General features: G+C 34.9%; 1 protein-coding gene across 1 annotated transcript in view; it reads right to left on the bottom strand.

The window, feature by feature from the left end:
* The window catches only part of LRP1B (LDL receptor related protein 1B), a 2,318,354-nt gene that overhangs the window by 959,682 nt on the left and 1,336,995 nt on the right, over positions 1–21,677 (bottom strand). Inside the window, exons 19-20 of the mRNA XM_053597274.1 lie at positions 20,212–20,292; positions 18,950–19,117 (exon numbers count right to left, since the gene is read on the bottom strand). Coding sequence (XP_053453249.1) covers positions 18,950–19,117; positions 20,212–20,292 — 249 coding nt within the window. The remainder of the gene's footprint in view (positions 1–18,949; positions 19,118–20,211; positions 20,293–21,677) is intronic.

Consider the following 21,677-nt stretch of genomic DNA (forward strand, 5'->3'; position numbering starts at 1 on the left):
TAGGTGTGATTTACCCTCCCTGGATATGACCTCCCTCCTCCTTGCCAATTCCCCCTCCTCCCTCCTTCATCTTGGGTCATAGTTGTGATCTAGTCTTCATATGAAAGTGTGAGTGATTATAAATTGGTATCATAATAGTACTGAGTACATTGATATTTTTTCTTCCATTCTTGAGATACTTTACTAAGTAGGATATGTTTCAGGTCTATCCATATAAATGTAAAAGAGGTAAAGTCTCCATCTGTTTTTAAGGCTGCATAATATTCCATGGTATACATAACTACAATTTATTAATCCATTCATGGGTCAATGGGCACTTGGGCTTCTTCCATGACTTGGCTATTATGAATTGAGCTGCAATTAACAATCTAGTCCAAGTATCTTTGTTATAATGTGATTTTTGGTCTTTTGGATATACACCTAGTAGAGGAATTGCAGGATCAAATGGCAGGTCTACTTTTAGATCCTTGAGTATTCTCCATACTTCTTTCCAAAGGGATGTATTAGCTTGCACACCCACCAGCAGTGCAGAAGAATATTTTCTATAAAATCTAGATTCTCCACTGCCTCGAAAAGCAGGAAAAGCCTTGAGCTGGCATCTTTGCAAAATACCAACTGCTAATGTTTTTATACGAGGCCAATTTGAATTATATTGGTAGCTCCCTGTTCTAAAGATCAAAGCAGAATCTCCAAAAGGAAAAGGTATGCTGTTATTGTTTGTTTTTTTCTCATTCCATTTGTTTTTTCTTTGATTTGTTTGGTATTGTTTGGTTTACCTATTTGTGCTTCATAAGTGAATCCACTCATTTGTTTCTTATTCTAAAAAATACTTACCTTATAAATTGAAATATAAATTTGATATTTATTGGCAATGTTCTTTTCTCATTCTTCTTAAGTTATCCATATCTAAACCTCTGTGAACGTGAAAGAGGTAAAGTCTCCATCTTTCTTTAAGGCTGCATAATATTCCATGGTATACATGTACCACAATTTGCTAATCCATTCATGGGTCAATGGGCACTTGGGCTTCTTCCATGACTTAGCAATTATGAATTGGGCTGCAAAGCAAAGTATCTCAGGAATGGAAGAAGAAGAAGAAGAAGAAAAAGTATCCAGTGTACTCAGCTCTACTATGAAGCTAAATTATAGCTTTCACATGAAGGCTATAACCCAACTATAGCACAAGACTATGGGGAAAGGGCCAAGGAAGGGGAAGGGAGGGTGGAGGGAGGGTAATTGGTGGGGTCACACCTACAGTGCATCTTTGAATGGGTACAGGTGAAACGTACTAAATGCAGAATACAAATGCCTACATACAGTAACTAAGAAAATGCCATGAAGGCTATGTTGAACAGTTTGATGAGAATATTTCAGATTGTATATGAACCCAGCACATTGTACTCCTTGATTGCACTAATGTACACAGCTATGATTTAAAAATAAAAATAAATAATTAAAAAAAAAGAAAGTTAAACCTCTGTGGCCTGGTATAATATTTAATAAGAGTAACACAAATAACCAGATTTAAAATAATCTAAAAACTAATATGGAGAAGGAAAATCAATATAACATTATAAACACACCCAAACAGGGAAACAATTCCATTAACAATGCTTACACACATCATTAACTAACTCCTGGTCTTGGTTATACAGGGTGGACATAAAGTTCATGTGCAATTTAAAATAGTCTAACATAGTAAATTGCACATGAACTTTATGTCCACCCTGTATTACCTTTCCCAACTTGAATAGCCTTCCTGTCTAAACTTACACTATTAATACCCATAATTTCCTTTAAAAGCTACTATCTTTTTAAAAAAATTAAGATTGAGTATTTTCTTCTCAGGGATTTCATGAATAGGCTTTAGGAGATTTATAAAATCTCAGAAATTACACATGATGCTTTATGTCAATACTTATTTTTTCTCTGTGGAAGAAAGAACTGTTCTGGACACTCCACGCAGACTGTAAGAGGAATGCCAACACCTCACATTTCCCTCAGTGTGTCTTTATCTTCCATTCTGTTTACCTTTCATGGTTATGGCAGCTTATATGGCATCTCATTGTGCTTATGTTTTACATTAATTACATTGGATTTAATTAAAACCCAGTGAAAAAAAGGATCAACCATATGTTCCTTTTGATTTTGATTAAAAATGAATAAATAAAAACTGCTCATTGAGAGGGTACCATTTTATAGAACTAATCAATTTTCCTATAGTCATACAGATAATAAGTAGCAGAGATGAGATTTGAACCCATATAATTAAACTTTAGAGTCTGCTCTCTTTATCACTATGCTATTATTAACTTCTTGTACAACTTTGCTCATGTAGAGGCTCAAGAATGAAAATATAATTAGTTCATATCATAATCAGGAAGTGTGTAGAAACGCATTTATTTTTATATTTAAATTATTGCTGTCCAGGCTGTTTCTTTTCTTTTTTTTTTTTTTTTCAGGCTGTTTCTTTTCTAATAAAATTTAACATTTATTTTATTTTGTTAAAAGATCATGGTAAAATTTTGTCTTTTATGAAAAGATCAATTAATTCCAAGTTGCATTAGATATCTAGCTTTCTTGGGATTGTTGTTTCGATGAGTTGCCAATCAGGGAAGAAGAAAGAACAAAGAAATCTGAAAATGTGGGTAATAACACCCACAATCACACATCTACTTAGCAGCAAAAAGCCACAAAATTAGTTTCATCATCGTTCATATGAGGATATTTGCTTAATTCCTTCATTTGTTCTTTCACCACATTTGTAGTATTGATTGAAAAGCACCAGACATTTTTCTGGGTACTCAGAGCAGTTAATAAGACAGAAACTTACTATCCTCATAGAACTTGCACATGAGACAAGAAGGAAGTACATGGGCATTTAATAATAATCAGAATTAAAAAATACTAGATTAGTCCAAAAATTAATATGTGCTATGATAAAAATGGGTTGCAGTAATGTAGAATTATTATTGCAGTAATGTAGAATGTGTTCTTTTCTGATATATGTTCTATATATAGAACATATAGAACATATATCAGAAAATAATAGGCTGGTTATTCTGTCTTAATAGATTATATATAAATATCACTGTATCTAAAAATATAAAGTTATGTATTCATTGTGGAAGAGAAGATGGGCTATTCATCTCAAAGACCCATACTGATGAATGAATGGACCACCTTGAATGTTTGTAGTTGCCAAGTGAAAGGGAAAAGAGAGATCTGGAAAATCTCTTATCAGACTTGAAAGAAAAATGCATCATTTTTGATTTAAATTACTAACTAAACCTAGTCACATTGGGTGGGACCCCATTATCTTAGTTCCACCCAACTACAAACGTCCCAGGAAGTACAATCTTACCATGTGCCCAGAAAGGGTAATAAATGGAAATACACTGAAGTCGCTGATGGCTGCTGTAAGAATTGTCTTGGGGATTGGTCACATATTCAAAATGTTGATTATAGAGAATGGCATTTGAGATTATACCAAAATATTGGGACAGAGTTAGCCATGAAAACATTAAGCCAAAGAACAAACTAGGCAGAGAGAATAGCAAATGCAAAACCCTAAAGCATAAGATACTTTAATTTTTACAGAGTAAAAGAAAAAAAAAAAGAATAGTAGGGGGTGACTGAAATAAGATCTGAGGGGTAGACAGCAGATGGATCTTGTAGGGATATATCAAAAAGGATGGTAAAATAAGCTCCATAGGTATCTATCTATTGAAGATTTTGAAACAGTGAAGTGATGACTATATAATTAAATCTATTCTTGCTAATGCGTTTGAGTTCTCTGTGGATTCTGGTTATTAAACCTTTGTTGGAGACATAATCTGCAAATATCTTCTGCCATTCTGAGGGCTGTTTGCTTGCTTTACTTACTGTGTTCTTGGCTGTGCAGAAGCTTTTTAGTTTGATCAAGTCCCAGTAGTGTATTTTTGAAGCTGCTTCAATTGCCTGGGGGGTCCTCCACATAAAATACTCGCCCAGACTGATTTCTTCAAGGGTTTTCCCTGCACTCTCCTCTAGTATTTTTATAGTTTCAAGTCTTAAGTTTAAATCTTTAATCCAGTGAGAGTCTATCTTAGTTAATGGTGAAAGGTGTGGGTCTAGTTTTAGTCTTCTGCAGGTTGCCAGCCAGTTCACCCAGCACCATTTGTTAAATAGGGAATCTTTTCCCCACTGAATGTTTTTAATTGGCTTGTCAAAGATCAAATAACGGTAAGTAGCTGGATTCATCTCTTGGTTCTCTATTCTGTTCCAGACATCTACTTCTTTGTTTTGTGCCAATACCATGCTGTTTTGATCACTATCGATTTGTAGTATAGTCTGAGGTCTGGTAGCATAATTCCTCCTGCTTTGACAACAAGGGATCCCAACGCAGGCTGGGCAAGGGATTTGAAGAGAAACGTCTCTGGAGAAGACAGGCGCGCAGCCTTCAGACATATGAAAAAATGCTCATCACCTTTAATTATCAGAGAAACACAAATCAAAACTACTTTGAGATATCATCTAACTCCAGTGAGACTAGCCCATATCACAAAATCCCAAGACAAGAGATGTTGGTGTGGATGTGGAGAAAGGGAACACTTTTGCACTGCTGGTGGGAATGCAAATTAATACATTCCTTTTGGAAACAGATATGGAAAACACTTAGAGATCTAAAAATAGATCTGCCATTCAATCCTGTAATCCCTCTACCCAGAAGACCAAAAATCACATCATAACAAAGATATTTGTACCAGAATGTTTATTGCAGCCCTATTCATAATTGCTAAGTCATGGAAAAAGCTCAAGTGCCCATCGACCCACGAATGGATTAATAAATTGTGGTATATGTACACCATGGAATATTATGCAGCCTTAAAGAAAGATGGAGACTTTACCTCTTTCATGTTTACATGGATGGAGCTGGAACATATTCTTCTTAGTAAAGTATCTCAAGAATGGAAGAAAAAGTACCCAATGTACTCAGCCCTACTATGAAACTAATTTAGGGTTTTCACATTAAAGCTATAACTCAGTTACAACCTAAGAATAGGGGGAAGGGGGAAAGGGAGGGAGGGTGGGGGGGAGGTGGGTAGAGGGAAGGGGATTGGTGGGATTACACCAGTGGTGCATCTTACAAGGGTATGTGTGAACCTTGGTAAATGTGGAATGTAAGTGTCTTGGCACAGTATCTAAGAGAATGCCAGGAAGGCTATGTTAACCAGCGTGATGAAAGTGTTTCAAACGGTCTGTGAAGCTAGAGAATGATGCCCCATGATCATATCAATGTACACAGCTATGATTTAATAATACAAAAAAATAAAGTGTCAAAAAAATAATTAAATCTACATTGTGAAATGTTTTTGCTGGCTGCTATGTAAAAAAAAAAAAAAAAAGGATATTGCATTTGAGTAGAAGTAGGGAAATGAGATAAATGGCTTCTGTGGGAGTCCAGGTGCAGAATGGAAGACTTATTTTTACCCCCGAAAAGATCATATAGTAGTGGGTATAAAAAGCAAGTAGGCAATGCATGCAGTTAAGAAGCAATGCCATAAGTGCTGTGGTTGAAGTGAAAGCACACAGGGGGGAAAGCTAACCCGGACTTGGGGATTTCACGTGAAGCATTCTTAGGACAGAAAATAAGAAGAGGGTTTGGAATTATTATTATTAAGAGTCAGACAGAGGGAAAGTTAAAGGGAAAGAAAAATTTTCTGAGCAGGGCAGTGCCTGTGTCTCAAAGGAGGAGGGCGCCGGCCCCATATGCTGGAGGTGGTGGGTTTAAACCTAACCCCAGCCAAAATTCTGAGCAAAACCAGTAGTATTTACAAAATTTTGTGTAGCACGTGAGCAGAGAGGGAAGTAAGGGAAAGAGCAGGTAGATGGGCAAGGCCTAGTCCTTGAAAATCCTTATGTGCTAAACTAAATCATTTGAATTTAACCCTAAAGGCAATTAGGAGGCACAGAAAGACTTTTCAGCTGGATACTGATATGACCATGTAATGCAGTTTATGGAGATCACTTTGAGAACAATTAAACAATAAATAAGTTGGAAATCTCTAAGATTCTTCAAATTTATAAGGATTGATGTATGCATATCTATTTCATCTGCTTGAACACCTGAAGTTTATACTATGCCACGTAGAGTATCACACACACAAATGCACACAGAGACAGCTTTATATGCTTTCCCTCTCTACTTCTCATCCAATTCCCTTATGATAAATTAACATATTGACTGCCATTCTAGAAAATAATTTTTTTTCCCTTTGGGCCAGGGTATTTTATAAGATCAAGATAGGTAAAGAATCACGTGAATTACATATGCTTCATGAGGCCCCAGGCTCAAAACTAGTGTAAGTTAAATATAACTCACATGGCCATGAATGTGTTAAAAATACTCCAAACCTTGTTTCTCAATGTCTGGTAGGTTTAGGCGGGTGTCAATATTTTATAAATGCTATCCTTTTCTGTCAGAAAAAGCCCAGGGTTTTAATTTTCTCTTAACGTTCTTGTCAAATGTAATCAGCTCTGATAACTGTTGCTGATTTTCCTCTGGATGGAGAGCTACATTCCTCCGAAGGGCCTGTGATGACCCTTCCAATCTGAGTGCCAGGCCTCTGTGGTTCCCTAGAGCTCCAGTCTTCTGAGCTTCAAGGCTTGTAATAGGGCTTGTCTCAGAAGAGTGTTAAAGTGATGACTATTTATATGTATATGCTCATGCTGTTTTACTGCTATGTTTTTATGTTGCTGATGCTGGTTATATTTTTAACTAATGCAATTTTATTGTATTTTTGCCCTGAAGCTATTTAAACCAAGCATACAATTTAGAAGTCTAATAAATAAATAAAAACAGAGCCCTGAAGGAAATGTGGCAACCGAAATGTGGAATTTGTCCCAATATTTAAATCAATTCACTGTGACTAAGCATTTGCGGTTAGAAGACAACTAACTTCCTCCTAATGTTAAAAAACAAAATGAAAATGAAAACTGCAAAAATTAATTTATACGATATATATTTTCTATTTAGAATACGTTTCTTTTTGTCTCTATAAAATGTTAAAGCCTTGTGAGAACATAGCTAATCATGCTGCTACAACTGCAATGAAATTATAAGACCAACCTAGGGAGGTAAATTTTTTCTTTCTTAATTCTTTGGATGGAGTTTAAACATTAAGTTGTTATTCATTGTAAAGTGCTTTGAAAAGTAAAAGCACTGTACACTGTATGGGCAAAAAGCGCCCTGTTATAGTCACCATGTGTTTCAGCCCCTGCTCTATTCCTAGCTTCTCAAAGAATCAATATTTATTAATAATTTCTTTACTATGGCCCCTGTTTGCTCTAGATTTCTTCTCCAGACATTGTTCTCCATCTTTACTGTACTGAGAAGCTTGTCTGGTAGTATATCAGTAACCTCATTTCATTTGCCAATAGATTGTGAACATAACCTTTGTGGGATCCTGCCTGAGGGGAGCCTTAATATCTCCTAATTTAGGATACCCCTTGTTTCTAGAGATCCCCCAGGAGACTGATACTTGCTTTTTGTTTTGTTTTGTTTTTAGTTGTTTTGAGATGGAGTTTCACTCTGTGCCCTGGGTAGAGTGCTATAGCATCATAGCTCACAGCAACCTTATACTCTTGGGCTCAAAGGATCCTCTTACCTCAGCCTCCTGAGAACCTAGCAGGCTCCCACCACAGCATCCAGCTCATTTTTCTATTTTAAGTGGAGATGGGATCTCACTCTTGCTCAGGCTGGTCTCAAACTTCAGAGTTCAAGCAATTCACGTGCCTCGGCTCCCTAGTGTGCTAGGATTATAGGTGAGCCCCCCCTCTCCACCTCACTGCCTAGGAAGCTGACACTTGTTAAAAGCTACCTCCCAGAGGTTGGGTTGACTAGCCTGAGATAAGGTTGGAAGTAGTACACTGTACTGCTCATCTCTCTGTAATGTGGGACAAATTCCCTAGGGTGCACCACCTACCTGATCTTACTGTGATCTCTGCTGCAAATTAACAGGAAAGTCAAGCCTGGGTCTTCCCTCTTAAACAACTTGTTCTCATCCAGCTGGGCCTTGATGGCTGCATGCAACTCATTTGGCTTTGCCATGTCCCTTGGTTGATTATTCATACTGTCCTCCCTACTCTCGCACATCACATACACTATAGCACATAGTTTTTATGTCTTGCCTTTTATTTCAACAAACTCCTCTCTTCACCTCATGTGTAGTCACCACCAGGAATTATACTGATAAGACATTGGATGGAACTATTCAATAATAAATTTTAAGTAAAAAAGAGAACCGATTTCAAATATTTATAGGTTTATCATCTGGTTCAGTTAGAAAGGTTGAATAGAAGAAAATGGAAAAGCACAAGTTAAATTATTTTTAGTGTTAAAAACAGACACTGAAGACATCCAAAGAAATATATTGAAACAAAGGTTTCAATTCAGGGAAGTAAATATCCCCTTAATAAGTTAAAGTATTATTGAAATGAAATCTACATAAAATATTGGTTTACTTCATTAAAACTTTGAGTTTTGATGTCTGGAACTCCACCATAAATATTTCCTTTAAATCCTAATATAATGATAATGGTGAAATGTAAGTAAACAAAATGGATTAATCTGTTGAATTGATCATATAAATTGAGAAATCTAGTTTTCCATTAATTGTTCAAATATTAACTAAAACAATATGCAATGTGAATATTTTGAATTTGGAATTTACTGCTTGGCCTACTATCATGCCTAACTCACGGTAGGCAAATATTTTCTAGGTGAAAAAAAAAAAACTAAAGAAACAATAATGTGATTTAAATTGATCTTTAAAATTAAAACATTATGTAGAAAGAATATGCGTAGTGTATACAGGTGAGACATCTATGTGAGAAAGGGAAGATTAATGACTTATTTCTGCTTCCTTTCGCCCTTTCTTCTCCCTATTATTTTTGATCCATTCAATATATTTGATATTCTATAAAAATGGATATAGTATTATTTGGAATTATAGCTACTTTAAAAATGTATGTTTCCTTGTACTCTAAATGAGGGGTGAGCAAACTATAACCTGCAGACCAAATCTAGTCTTTCACTTGGTTTGGAAAATAATGTTTTAGTGGAACTGTGCCACACTCATTTGTTAACATGCTGTCTATGGCTGCTTTCATGATGCAGCAGCAGCGCTGGGTAGTTGCAATAGTCAAAGCCTAAAATATTTACTCTTTGACCCTTTACAGAAAAGGTTTGCCAGCCCTTGTTCTAAGTTACAGGACTCTAAATTCTGTTTGTGATTCATAGAACATCCTATTCAAGTACATACATATAAACAATAGAAACAAAAATATACTGTACAGAAACATTCTGATATCAGTAAGAAAGATTGGAGTAATTTAAGTGGATGATTTCAAGAACCAAAGTTATTTGTGGAAAGATTTTGGATGAAGATAGTGACAATAAATCTTCCACCTAGACCTCAAACCAATGCCCTAAAGAAAAGTGAATTATCTGGCCATTATGGAGTAGAAATGTAATATGTAAGTGCAAATTCAGTTGAAGTTTCATATAAATAAGGAAACAAATGCTGGCAGTTCATATGTTCTCTCAAGGAAGCTCAATACTTGCTACTTCTCAAGGAAAAGGCAACATTTTGTCCCATTGTTATTCCTCTTAGCATAAAAACATGGACACGACTCAATTATTGAGGGATGAATTAATTATTTTGCAGACATTCACGTTTTTGTGTCTCTGTTTTGTTTATATCCTCATGGATACCTGAAGTCCTACCATTTCAACAAGCATTAACTGCAACTTGAGAATGGTAACAAGAATTTAAAGTCTGAAGAAATTAATTTATTACTGCCATTTTTTTTTTAGTTTTTTAAAAGAGCAGGACAATAAGTTAACATCCTTCATTAAAATTATGTCTATTTGTTACTTATTGGGTTTATTTATTAATTATACCTTTAACGAAATAAGAGAGGTTTTTTGTCTTATGACAAGGTCATAATTATTTTCTTAACACAAAAGATCATTTATCTAGGAATAAGTGTGGACCTATTACAAATTTTTTGAATAACTAAGGAGAAGATAAATGGCTCATTATATATATAATATACTATATTATACTATAATATAATATAAAAGTATATTATATATATATATATATACTTTTTTTTTTTTTTTTTTTTTTTGCAGTTTTTGGCCGGAGCTGGGCTTGAACCTGCCACCTCTGTCATATGGGTGGGGCCGGTGCCCTACTCCTTTGAGCCACAAGCACTGCCCTGGCTCATTATATTTTTATGATCTATATTCTAATAGAAGAGAACCTCTCTAAGTTGATCCCCCAAGGGACTGTAACAAACTGGTCAATACACAGATGTGATCAGCATCAGTAACTTCCATTGAGTACATGTGGTACATGCCTGGTCTATGAAAATTAGGTCAACTTAAGGAGAGGGTCCTGGAAGGGAAGTGGTCAACCATAAAATTCTACACTATTTCATTTTTTTGAGTTATATTTATCAGATTCCTTTTAACTTTCCTGATAAGTGCATTACTAGAAACAGTAAAGATTCTTAAAACATGCTCTGTCATTAACTGATTCAAAAGCCTTGAGTTTTCTTTGTACTTAATACAAAAGTTGTTCTCAGCATTAAAGCTAAAATGACCTTTAAAAAGCTATTTTTTTTCTTGGAAAACAATAAGAGATTTCCTATTGGTGAAATCCTTTAATAATTAACATTGTTTTGATATCTCAGTATCATCATTTTCTAAGGAAAATAAATCTATCTATAGGAGACTAAAGTTAAGCCAGACAATTTGTATTTCATTTTAAAATAGGTATCATACTTCTCTAAAATTAGATAGGACTGATTTTCAGAGTTACATTATTAGATACAAATATCCAGTTTTCCAAAACAGCAACAAAAAACAAGAAATACAAAGACACCAGCGTGTAGGTATCATTTAAAGAAAAAAGCAAACAAATGAACAAACAAACAAAAAAAAATTGACAACAAAAACCAAAACTGATCCTGACAAAGACCTAATAACAGGTATACAAGATATATACTTTAAAACAACTGTCTTACAGGAGAGAGCCAAGAAGGCAGACTTTCAGAAGCAGGTGTGTGCACTGCTCTTAAGGAGAGGATAGCAAGTTGAAATAGTTGCTTCCCTACAGACAGTCTTAGCATTGTAAATCATCAGAGAACCAACTGGAGATGTCTGAAATAGCCCACTCAGCAAGATCAGAGTGTACCTGGGAAAGCACCCATATTTGGCTCACCTGGGGATGGGCCAGAGGAGAGAACCCCAGGGCTCAACACTCTCCCACTGGATGCTGAAACCTGAGCTGCCAAAGCACCCTACCCCCATAGGAGGCCTCCACACTTATCAGGGAACTGATTGGCAACTGTACAGAAGAACAGGAGAGGAGACACAGTGGGGACCCACTGGCTTTTGATGCTGGTTGTTGCGACAGATGTCATTTTGAGCTCTCAGCCTCAGAGTGCCTAGTTTACACAGGGGTTGGCGCCATTGCAGCTACCTCCACATTGCCCCTGTTAGACCAAGGATAGAGTGGGGAGGGCAGGCACTCTCACGTGCACTCTGACTGGGTTGCACTAGCTTGTCTTCCCATGGGATCCAAGAATAGTAGGCTCCCATACGATCTGCCCACCACCTGGATAGCACCACTGCTGTACCTGGCGACCTAAGTATAACTGCCCAGCTGCTGCAGATGGTCCCACTGCATACCAGCACAGACCTGTGCTCACGAGCTTTCCCTACTGCATGTCACCACTGCCCTGGATCTCGGCAGAGTGAATATTCATAGCTCTGACACCCACAGCCACCAAACAAACAGGCTCTCCCAGCCATCACCAGCACTGCTGCAGAGAGACCTGAGCAGAGCCATCCCCCATGCTACTCACCTCCACACAGCGGGACTTGCCCAGCTCTTTCCCCAAGCTTCCAAAGTGACTTAGGGACCAATCTAGCCCTCTGCACAGGGGCCACTTGCACTGTGACAATGATAGGGGAACAGGACAATGCAGGAGGACAGCTGCATCACAGGCACTCAGTGTATACACCCCTCTCCTGCTGAGTTTTCCCAGAACAGGATCACATCCAGAAACCTCTCCTTCTCTTCATTAATAGAGTTCCCAGAAAAGGAAAACGGTGTACTGTAAACCCATTTGCCTTTATCTGAGAGAGGAGGTTTAAAATAAGAATAAACTAGCATAAATACTCTGGCAACATGAAAATCAAGCTGCTTTAACATTACCAAAGGATCCTAGTTGATCTCCAGCAATAGCCCAATTTAAGGGAAATTGTTGAAATGTCAGATATGGAATTCAGAATGTGGATGACAAATAAAATGAATGAGATTGATGAGAAAGTTTAAAACCAAAACAAAGAAACCAAAAATAGAAATAATTCAAGACATGAAGGAAAAATTCTCTAAAAGGTAGATAACACAAGACTAATGCATTTAAAAACTATAAGGTTATGTTAACCAGTTTGATGTATACATTCCAAATTGTATATAAAATCAGCACATTGTACCCCACAAATGTATTAATGTACATAGTTATGATTTAATGAAAAAATTGTTAAGAGAAAAAAATAAAATAAGGCCATGTATCTAAAAGAAAAATAAAAAAATAAAAATGATTAGTTTATATTTTGGACACACCATCTATCAGTGTACAATTTTCTAACTTACTAACTTAAACAAAGGTGTAGAGAAGCAGAGTTTTTGTATGCCATTTAAGGTAAACTGCGAGAAGTCCAATTAGACTGTTACATAACATTAGAGGGTTAAGTGTAATCTCCATGATAACCATAAAGATTAAAGCTATAGAATATACAGAAAAGGAAATGAGAAAAAAAGTAAGCATTTTACCACACATAAATGAGGTAAACACAAAAAAGTCAATAATGCAGAGATTAAGGTTAAAAAAAAGCTATAAGGCATATAGAAAACAATGGAAAAATGGTAAAATTACAGAAGTCCCTCTTTATTGGTCAAGCCTTTCACGGGAAGGATATATGGTCAATGGTGCAACATGGATGATCTTGGAGACATTACACTGAGTAAAATAAGCCAGTCACAAAAGAAGATATACCATATGATTGCACTTATGTGAGATGTTAGCCAAAAGCATAGAGACTGGGAAGAAAAAGGAGTTACTGTTTAATGGGGATAGTTTCAATTTTGTAAGACAAAAAAATTTCTGGAGCAGAATGAATGGTGACGCTAGTACCACAATATGCATGTAGTTAGTACATGTACACTTAAAGTTTTTACTATGATAAATTTTATATTATGCATGTTTTACCACAATAACAAAATAGATAAAATGAATTGAAACTATCTTCATAATGTTCGCATAAAAGAAAAATTGAAGAGATGACTGGATCTGAGGGTGTACGGTAATTATTGGCTGTCTTATCTTCCATGGGATAAGGATTAAACTCTGCGGCTAAAAACCTGATGGCTCAGCTGAAGTGTGATGTGACATGGCTTGGAATATACTGGTTTCAATTTTCATTCTCTCCATGTTTAAGTATGTTGCCCAAGTTTTTAACTACAAATCAAGTTTTGATAGCTGCTCTGTTCTGCATGGATTAAACCTCCACTGGTAGGTTATTGGTCTTTTTTTGACTGGTATTACTGTCAAACCTACCTTGTTTTTCCACAAAGAACTTAGATGATCATTTGAAACCCAAATCTCCCCTGATAATGTCTTTATGATTGAAAGACCTCAGCCTCAACATCCATAACACAGACCTCTCTCCACTCCTTCTAGGAAGGAGTATAATGTTTTTGTTCTCATTATATACTCATAAGAATAAAATTTTATCTAGCTGAGCCTTTTGCCTCATCTATACAATAAAACAAATAAAAATATAATCTTTTGATTCTCTTACAGCTTTCTAAACTTTCTGAGTCTGTGAGATAAAACTTCTCTGACAGGGTGGCACCTGTGGCTCAAAGGAATAGGGCACTGGTCCCATATACTGAAGGTGGGGGGTCAAACCCAGCCCCAGACAAAAACTGCCAAAAAAAGAAAAAAAAAAACTTTTGTGACAAACATATTCTGTGGGTGACTGAAGAAATATGTAAATATATAGAGAGACGGAAAGACCCCTGGTGGTGGGGGGATACATACACACACACACACATATGAACCTCTGTAAGTTGGCCAAAGGTCTGTAGCAAAGCGGTCAATATACAGAGGTGGTCAACATAAGGAACTAGGCCACTATACTGATACGTAACGTGGTGCATATCTGGTCTATGAAAATTAGGTCATCTTAATGAGGTGGTCAATGTAGGCAGGTGATCAGGTATAGTGGTTGTAATCTCTCTCTCTCTCTCTCTATATATATATATATGTATGTATGCATACACACAAAGATTTAAAATTTCCTAGTTTTCTGGAACTTATAATTTATTAGGCAAAAAAGATCTAAACAAATGGAAATAAACAATAATAAAAGCACATATCCTGTCAGTATTATATTATTAAATGTGGGGTTAAAACTGCCAATATTTATAATGACTGTATTATACAAAAAGAATGTATATTACTAGTCTAGTAAATCATCATGACAACAAACTTCAGGATATGGGTGTGTGGCGAGGGAAGACATAACAAGAGGTGAATTTTGACAGTATAATCAGATTTTGTATTCAAGAAATAAACTCTTTCATCAATAATTATTTTCTGGGTGTTCACTATATATCAGATATTGTGCTTGATGTCAAAAATACAAAGATAAGATAAAATTACTCTAATTTCATATTTATTGGCATTTTCTTAGTTATTGTGTTAAGACATTTATATTCTTCATTTAGTAAGTTTCACATGTACCCTTGTAGGATGCACCATAGGTGTGATCCTACCAATTACCCTCCCTCTGCCCGTCTTCGCCCCTCCCCATCCCTCTCTTTCCCCTCTCCCCATATTCTTAGGTTATAACTGTGTTATAGCTTTCATATGAAAGCTAGTTTCATATGAAACTATAAATTAGTTTCATAGGTGGGCTGAGTACATTGGATACTTTTTCTTCTATTCTTGAGATACTTTACTAAGAAGAATATGTTCCAGCTCCATCCATGTAAACATGAAAGAGGTAAAGTCTCTGTCTTTCTTTAAGGTTGCATAATATTCCATGGTGTACATGTACCACAATTTATTAATCCATTTGTGGATCGATGGGCACTTGGGCTTTTTCCATGACTTAGCAATTAAGAATTGGTCTGCAATAAACATTCTGGTACAAATATCTTTGTTATAATGTGATATTTGGTCTTCTGGGTATATACTTAGTAGAGGAATTATAGGATTGAATGGCAGGTCTATTTTTAGATCTCTAAGCTGAAAAAACAGTCAAGGACTCTATTCACAGTAGTGCCAAAGAAGATGAACTATTTGGGAGTTTATCTAACAAAGGACGTGAAAGATCTCTATAAAGAGAACTATGAAACTCTAAGAAAAGTAAGAGCTGAAAATGTTAACAACTGGAAAAACATACCATGCTCATGGCTGGGAAGAATCAACATTGTTAAAATGTTCCCTTCTTCATCAAGTCCATACTGAATTATTTTGCATAAATTTTTATAATTTCTGAGTAGAAATTTACCTGGGGGAATAGCTAACTAAAGATCTTTATTTGTATATTTTTACTTTAAAAGTATCTTATCTTGGGGATAAAATATAGTAAAGATTTCCCTCCCAAAAATATAAGAATAAAAATTTACACAATTTAAATGTGTTAATCTATTTACAAAGAAATAAGATTAATCCCATGTATTTGGTCCTTTATAGATATGACATGTCCAGATCTCTTTATTTTAATATTCCAGCCAGAAAGTTAAAGACTTGTAAGAAAAAACTACAGTCTCATTTTCATTTCATTCTTGATTTCATTGCAAGTAAATTCACCTTTTTTAACAACCTTGTGATGCGTAAATATAAATGGCCTGGCCTGAGCTCTGGTAGAAGTTTCCACACTTCAAATTCTGTGAAGGTCCAACTTCACTTATTTTTTCACTTGAAAAAAACTATTCACCCAGTAACTTGAAAAAAAAAAAGTCATTATAGAGCTATGTACCAACCAAATGATTCATAAGCAAAAAGAAATAGGAACTAAAGAGAAGAAGGAATCAGGGTACAGTGGACTGCATTTCTATTCCACCTTGGAGTGTAGTCTCCCCCCATCTCTGTCCTGTCTGTGTTTCTCTCTCTCTAATTGTGCACATGTTTATAACAATGACTCCATGAATACGCAGGGCTTTCTGAAGATATTATATCTTCTTTGCCTATAAGGGAGTTTGGAAATGAGAAAAAAGAACAACATAACATTAACACTAAGATGGGTATACGTTAATCTAGGAGCAGACTCTCCATTTATACTTTCCCATGTTATTAATAATATTGATGAAAACTAATCATCACTATAGAAATTATTTTTGAAATTGATTTTATAGAGAATATAAATTGAACTCAAATTTAGAAATTTTCTGGTGTGGAGATTATATATGAAATGTTTAATTTCCTATTTTTTTCTTCTCCTTTACTGTTAAAAGTTAATTTGAGAGTATTTCTACTTTTTTGAACACAATTTGAGTTGAGAGAAATTGCACCATATGCTCTTCTTACCCAGGCAGTGTAAAGCAAAGTACTGAGCAATTATATGGAGGTTTTGATCAATTTTGACTGCCAGTCTTGAAACTCAAGCCAGAATCCCCTGCTCTTTTTTCCACAGCAGGTTTTGGTACTGAGTTATATGCCTAATTGCATTGAATTTCTACTTTACCCTGGCAATGGCCTCACAAATCCTGCACATGCAAATGACTTTCCTGATCAGTTTGAACAATTCTGTGTGTCATCATTATTTTACAGCTTTTTTACCAGAATGTATAATCACAATAATGATGAACAAAAATATTGAAATTCCTTTTAAGTACTCTGGATTCTTTTACCAAAATCATCCCAGAAGGTTACCTTTTCTCAATTTCTACGCCTTATATTCCTCATGTAGAATATTTGATGAGGGAATTCTAGTACAATTTATAATCTAAATAATATAAATTAATTCAGGAATTCTCCCCATTCTTGGCTTGAAACATGTCAAAGAATCATATAGATAATCTGGATAATTTCCATAATCATATAAGAAATGCATGGCATTCACATGGACAATACATCTTTTACTATAACATATTAGTGAAATTTAGACACTCTAAAGAAGAAGGCCATTAATATTAAACAGTCACTGCTACTATAATTTTCAAATCTGAAAAACTATCTACAGGTTCCACAATGGTGTGTGACACTAAATTTGGGCACCTATGAGGCTAAAACAATCTTTTCAAAACTTCTTAATGTGCAATGATCATTTTAACTTAGAAAGGATAGGCTCTCACATCTGAGATGAGAATAAATTCACTTTAGGGCAATTCATCTTTCACAGCATATTATGGGGCAGTGCCAGCAGAACACAGATGCACACCCCATGAGAAGCCTAAAAGGACATCTATGAGGAGGGGAAAATGAAGTTTATAGTCAAAGTATTATGTAGTAATGACAATGACAATGTCAACCACCTTCCCTTGAGATGAATGTTACAAATATTAAAAAAAAAAAAAAGAAAAAGTCATACGCACACAAAAAGAAAAAAATATTTTTTCTATACCAGATTAATGACAATGGCCCACAAACTATGAAGCAATGAAATACAGGTTCTCATGGTTAATCTCCTATTTAGATCTTTTCTACAACTCTTGTAATCCAAGTTACCACAGGTAAAATAAAAACCAAACAACATGTCTCCTAAAAAATCATTTAGAGAATTTACAAAAAAGCCAAGATTATTCTTTAAAAAACCTAGTATTCTATAGATAATTTCTTTAATAGCCTCTCTTTCTAGAACTTACCCCTGAGAAAGAGAAAGAGACAAAGAAAAAGGAATCCATGTTAGAGAAAGCAATCTGAAGGACAAATGTCTCTCTTTCTTATGATCACAGACTATGTGATTTATCCCATCCCACCAATACTATATAAATTATTTTGTTTGCATGCTATTTATTTATGTTGAGCAGGGACCATCTATTTCATCCTTTTTATAGTCTTGAATATTTAATTAAATATTATTAAATAATATTTAATATTATTTAAATATTAATTTAAATTAATATTAAATTTTAATATTAATTTATATTAAAATAATATAAATTTATAAAATAATAAATTTATATTATTTAGATTATTGTGGAATAATTGAAAGAATAAATATTAATAATAATACCTTTCAATTTCTTAGAAGACGAATTTCTGTTTAAAATGGTATGATTGTCTGATTGTTTGAAAGGTTAATGATTTTTTCCTAAGATATTTCCAATGTGATTTCTAACTTATTATCATGCCCTATGGCTGATCAAATTTTGCAAAGTAACTTAACGGGAATGACAGAGTTATCCTCCTCAACACAGGCTGAGAGCCCTGGTCACGATCTTCTTCTCTTAGACTACATTCTAGAAAATCAATCATTTGGAAATATATCACCTTAAATAAGGGATTATTCCAAACCTTAAAGAAACAACTTTTGTGTAAAAATAAAAGTAAAATTATACCTTTCTTCTTCTTTCTTTGACCTTTGGTATGGTTGTGGGTTTGGCGAAGATTACAATAGTAGTAAGTAAAACAGATAATGAATGTACAAAGCAAAGATTACAGAGAGTATCAAGGTGCAATGTGGTATTGAAGTGAGGAATGAAAGGAAATAAAAACTAGGAGAAAAGTAAAGAGATCAGCTATCAGCTAATTATTCTATTCAGCTATTTTTTTAAATCTAATGAGCAATTCATTTTTATATAATATTCACTATGAAATACTTAAATATTATCCACCAAATTAAAATTAGATTTCAAGGATTTATAAAATTACTTACCTTCTTTGGTACAATTGATTTGGGTTTCATCACTGAAGTCCCCACAGTCATTGTCACCATCACAGGCCCAATGGCCTGGGATGCATCTGCCACTGGAACATCTGAACTGATTATCAGAGCAAGAGTGAACGCAACCCTCCTCATCACTCCCATCCCCACAGTCCTCATCTGGGAGAAAAAAAACCAAAAACAAAAAACAAAAACCTCAACATCAGGTAATGAAACTTGAAATAAAGAGAAAATTTTTCCTATGAAATTTCTAATTTTTTTTAATTTTCACTATTAGAATTTGCTTTTGTTTTTGGAAAAGGAACGATAAATCAATCAGTTGATCAACATTTCCCATAAAGTGTGGGGAAATTGTTTTCATATTCATATTCTTTCTCTTCTGATTTAATATGAACTACTAAACTAAGGGAAAAAAATCCTTGAATTTGTATTTTGAAGCTTAATTTCTATTTCACTTATAAATAACTAACCACTGACTGAATGTATCTATGCACATGAAATGAGATGATTGTGGTGATTAATAGGGATTTCATAAAATGATATAATTATTGAGAAAAAAATTTATATAAACCTACAGTCCCTATGCCCCACAGTTTATATCTTCAGTTCAGTCCCTTCTTCCCCATTCTCCACCCTGAGTAACTACTGTTTCTCTCTCCTATATATAACTGGAACTATCGTTAGAATATTTGCTATTGACAACCATTGCAGGAGGGAGGGAAATGTGAAATAAAAACAGATTAAATTGAAATAAATGGCTCAGAATGCACCAATTTATATGTAATTTATTTATCTGTACTAGGCATAATTCATATTCATGCAATTGAGTTTGAGGGGCAAAAAACATCACTTGAACATAAACATCAAGGTGACAGAGTTGAGACCATCTAGATAATTCCATTATAATTTATAAACTATTCTTCCTGAGGTTATATGTAGCATAAATGCTTTGGGAGCCTGAATTGTCCAGGTTATTTGCTCAATTGCCCTCTTTGTTTCATGTTTGTAAACTCAGACTATGTTCAATATACTGTCTGAAAACAAATCTCTGTCATAGTCCCCTGGGACAAATTTTGAGCTCCATTATCCTTGACACCAATTTCCATTGACGTGCCAGCTGCCCTCTCACCACTTGTCGTAGCCATTTTGCTTGGCTCTGCAAGCTTCTTACAAACTACCTTGAAGGAAACCAGGCAGCGGACACTGCCAGGCCCCCCATCAAATCTACCGTACAGTGAGCATTTGGTACTTACCAGAGTCACAGTGCCATTTGCTGCTAATGCATCTTCCATTTTTGCATATAAATTGTGTTAGTGGCTCACAAGTTGGAAATTCTGAGGAAGATATAAAAATGTTCAAAAGAAAACATGTCATTAACTATACTTGATTTAATTTGTAACTAATCTGCTAATGTGATCAGAACTCCTCCCCTGTTCTCCACAGAGGCTCAAAGGAAATAGATAAATACAGTGACTGTAACTACTAGAAGACATAAGATACACATACTTTTAATATCTTTTAAACGAGTACTTTCCAATAACTGAAAGCCTAGGAGAATCATTTAATGAAGGATCATTTGGATTCATTATGCTGCAAGAAAAATGAATAGACGTCAACTCCATGCTCTAGGGGACTCAACCTCCACTAAGTGAATACAGTGCATGGAGCTCTACACTCTGGGGCTGCAAAATAATGTACTTATGCTTTAGTAACCGAAGGCCTTTTCTGAATACAGACAGCCAAAGCAGGAAAGTCAGTGCTAACTCTGCCTCTGAGAAATATCAACACTGTAGATGAAAGTAAAACAAATCAACACATTAAAATCAGTTTAGTTGGTATTATACTAAGACTTTTGAAAGTGTGAATTCTAAGTCTACCAAAAAAAAGCACAAAAACCTGACAAAAAAGCAAAGAATTAGATTTCAAATGAAATTTCACACAACTAAATTAAGAGCATCCTTTTCTAACGTTTTGATAATTATAACCCAAACCCACAGTATTAACATAGAAAAAGACGTTTAAAAGAGATAATTAGCCACTTCTAAGTATTAGTAAATCCAAAAGACAACATTGTTGCAATGATATCCGATAATCATGACTGGTAGCAACAATGACAACAAAAAAGACAATAGTAATCAGAGAAAAATAAAATTACTGAAAAGTTTATCCAAGGAATTTTGATTAGCTTACTAATGTTTCTCAGGAGAAAGTTTTATTCTCTAATATATATGGTAAAAGTAATTCACTTAGCGTTTATATGAGTTGCTCAATACCAGACATTTAGCTCCCAGGACAATATGCTTAGCATCATAAATCCTCACACATAAGAGCTCATTTAATAGACATTAAGAAAATAGAAAAAGAAGAAAAAAGAAACTTCATAAGTTCATTGATACAAAGACAGAAGAAAAATGATACACTGATATAGATGTGTAGTTCATATAGCATATTATGGCAAACATTCATTTTTCTCTTTTCTCTCTTTAAAACAATTGGCATGAATCATAGAATATATTTGGCAGGAGAGGCTGTAAATATTTCCAAATTGTATCCGGTGGGTTGTCTCAGACCTCCCAAGGATAACTGATAGGCAAACAGGTCAGACTTTTGCTGTCCAAACTCCTTCAGCAAAATCTATCCATTCCTTCTCTCTTTCTCTTTCTCTCTCTTCCTCTCTTTCACACTCTCTCATCAATCATTTAAATTTTATTTAATTTTA

The sequence above is a fragment of the Nycticebus coucang genome, chromosome 7 (assembly GCF_027406575.1).
Source record: "Nycticebus coucang isolate mNycCou1 chromosome 7, mNycCou1.pri, whole genome shotgun sequence".
Taxonomy (NCBI): domain Eukaryota; kingdom Metazoa; phylum Chordata; class Mammalia; order Primates; family Lorisidae; genus Nycticebus; species Nycticebus coucang.